This window comes from Naegleria gruberi (genome assembly GCF_000004985.1).
Source record: "Naegleria gruberi genomic scaffold NAEGRscaffold_21, whole genome shotgun sequence".
Taxonomy (NCBI): domain Eukaryota; phylum Heterolobosea; class Eutetramitea; order Acrasida; family Naegleriidae; genus Naegleria; species Naegleria gruberi.
The window spans coordinates 1-1,221 of NW_003163306.1; the positions used below are offsets into that span (position 1 = coordinate 1).

Genomic DNA, 1,221 nt, shown 5'->3' on the forward strand with positions numbered 1-1,221 from the left:
ACCCAAACCCAAACCCAAACCCAAACCCAAACCCAAACCCAAACCCAAACCCAAACCCAACCCAAACCCAAACCCAAACCCAAACCCAAACCCAAACCCAAACCCAAACCCAAACCCAAACCCAACCCAAACCCAAACCCAAACCCAAACCCAAACCCAAACCCAAACCCAAACCCAAACCCAAACCCAAACCCAAACCCAAACCCAAACCCAAACCCAAACCCAAACCCAAACCCAAACCCAAACCCAAACCCAAACCCAAACCCAAACCCAAACCCAAACCCAAACCCAAACCCAAACCCAAACCCAAACCCAAACCCAAACCCAAACCCAAACCCAAACCCAAACCCAAACCCAAACCCAAACCCAAACCCAAACCCAAACCCAAACCCAAACCCAAACCCAAACCCAAACCCAGAACTAAAAATAGAATTCTTCTAAACCCAACGTTCAAACCCTAGCCCAAAATTATAAACTTATTCAAATATCATAAAATTTTATATCATTCGACTGCAAATGATGAGTAGAACAACATGTTATATTTAGTTTTTCAATTTATAAAATATTAACTTTGTAAATAATTTCAGATTAAAATTGTTAAAATGAAACCATAGGAAGAATGATAATTTCAAAATCTTTTAATGAGATTATATAGTTTATATCATCATTAACAATATTCATAATCACTCTCATATGAAATTTCAAAAGTTCAAGTCTGTAGATATAAAAGTATAGAGAGAAAAGGGAAGATGTGAGGTAAAAGAGGTCAACTATAACTTTTGAGTTTCTCATCTAAACATATTGAATCCTGATATGAAAATGTTCCATTTGATGAGTAAACATCGAATATCAAATTTATTTTAACTTTCATATTTAAAGATTTCTTCCCTCAACCACACATGGTCAACTAGGTATGAAAAGGATAAAATCTTGAAAAAGAACCATTATTGAAACTTTACCAACATGATGTAGATGATCTACAATGATGTAGAATTCAATTTCATATCATAAGAATCAGAAATGGTACCGTAGGAAGATAATGGTTGACTTTATAAGGTTGACTTTAAGGAAATACAAGTCAGACCAAGTCTATCAAATACATCACTTCAATCAACAAAATATATATGAAAATGCTCCATTCGATGTGTAGAGATAGAATATCAAGTTTATTTTAACTTTCATATTCAATATTTCATCCCTTTCATACCAACTAGTCAACTG

General features: G+C 34.9%; 1 protein-coding gene across 1 annotated transcript; it reads left to right on the plus strand.

Moving 5' to 3' along the window:
- On the plus strand, window positions 1-461 carry NAEGRDRAFT_48676 (uncharacterized protein; the record flags this gene model as incomplete). The annotated part of the gene is made up of 1 exon (XM_002677612.1): window positions 1-461. A coding segment is annotated over one exon (461 nt), but the record flags the coding sequence as incomplete, so codon positions are not given.
- Window positions 462-1,221: the final 760 nt, after the last annotated feature.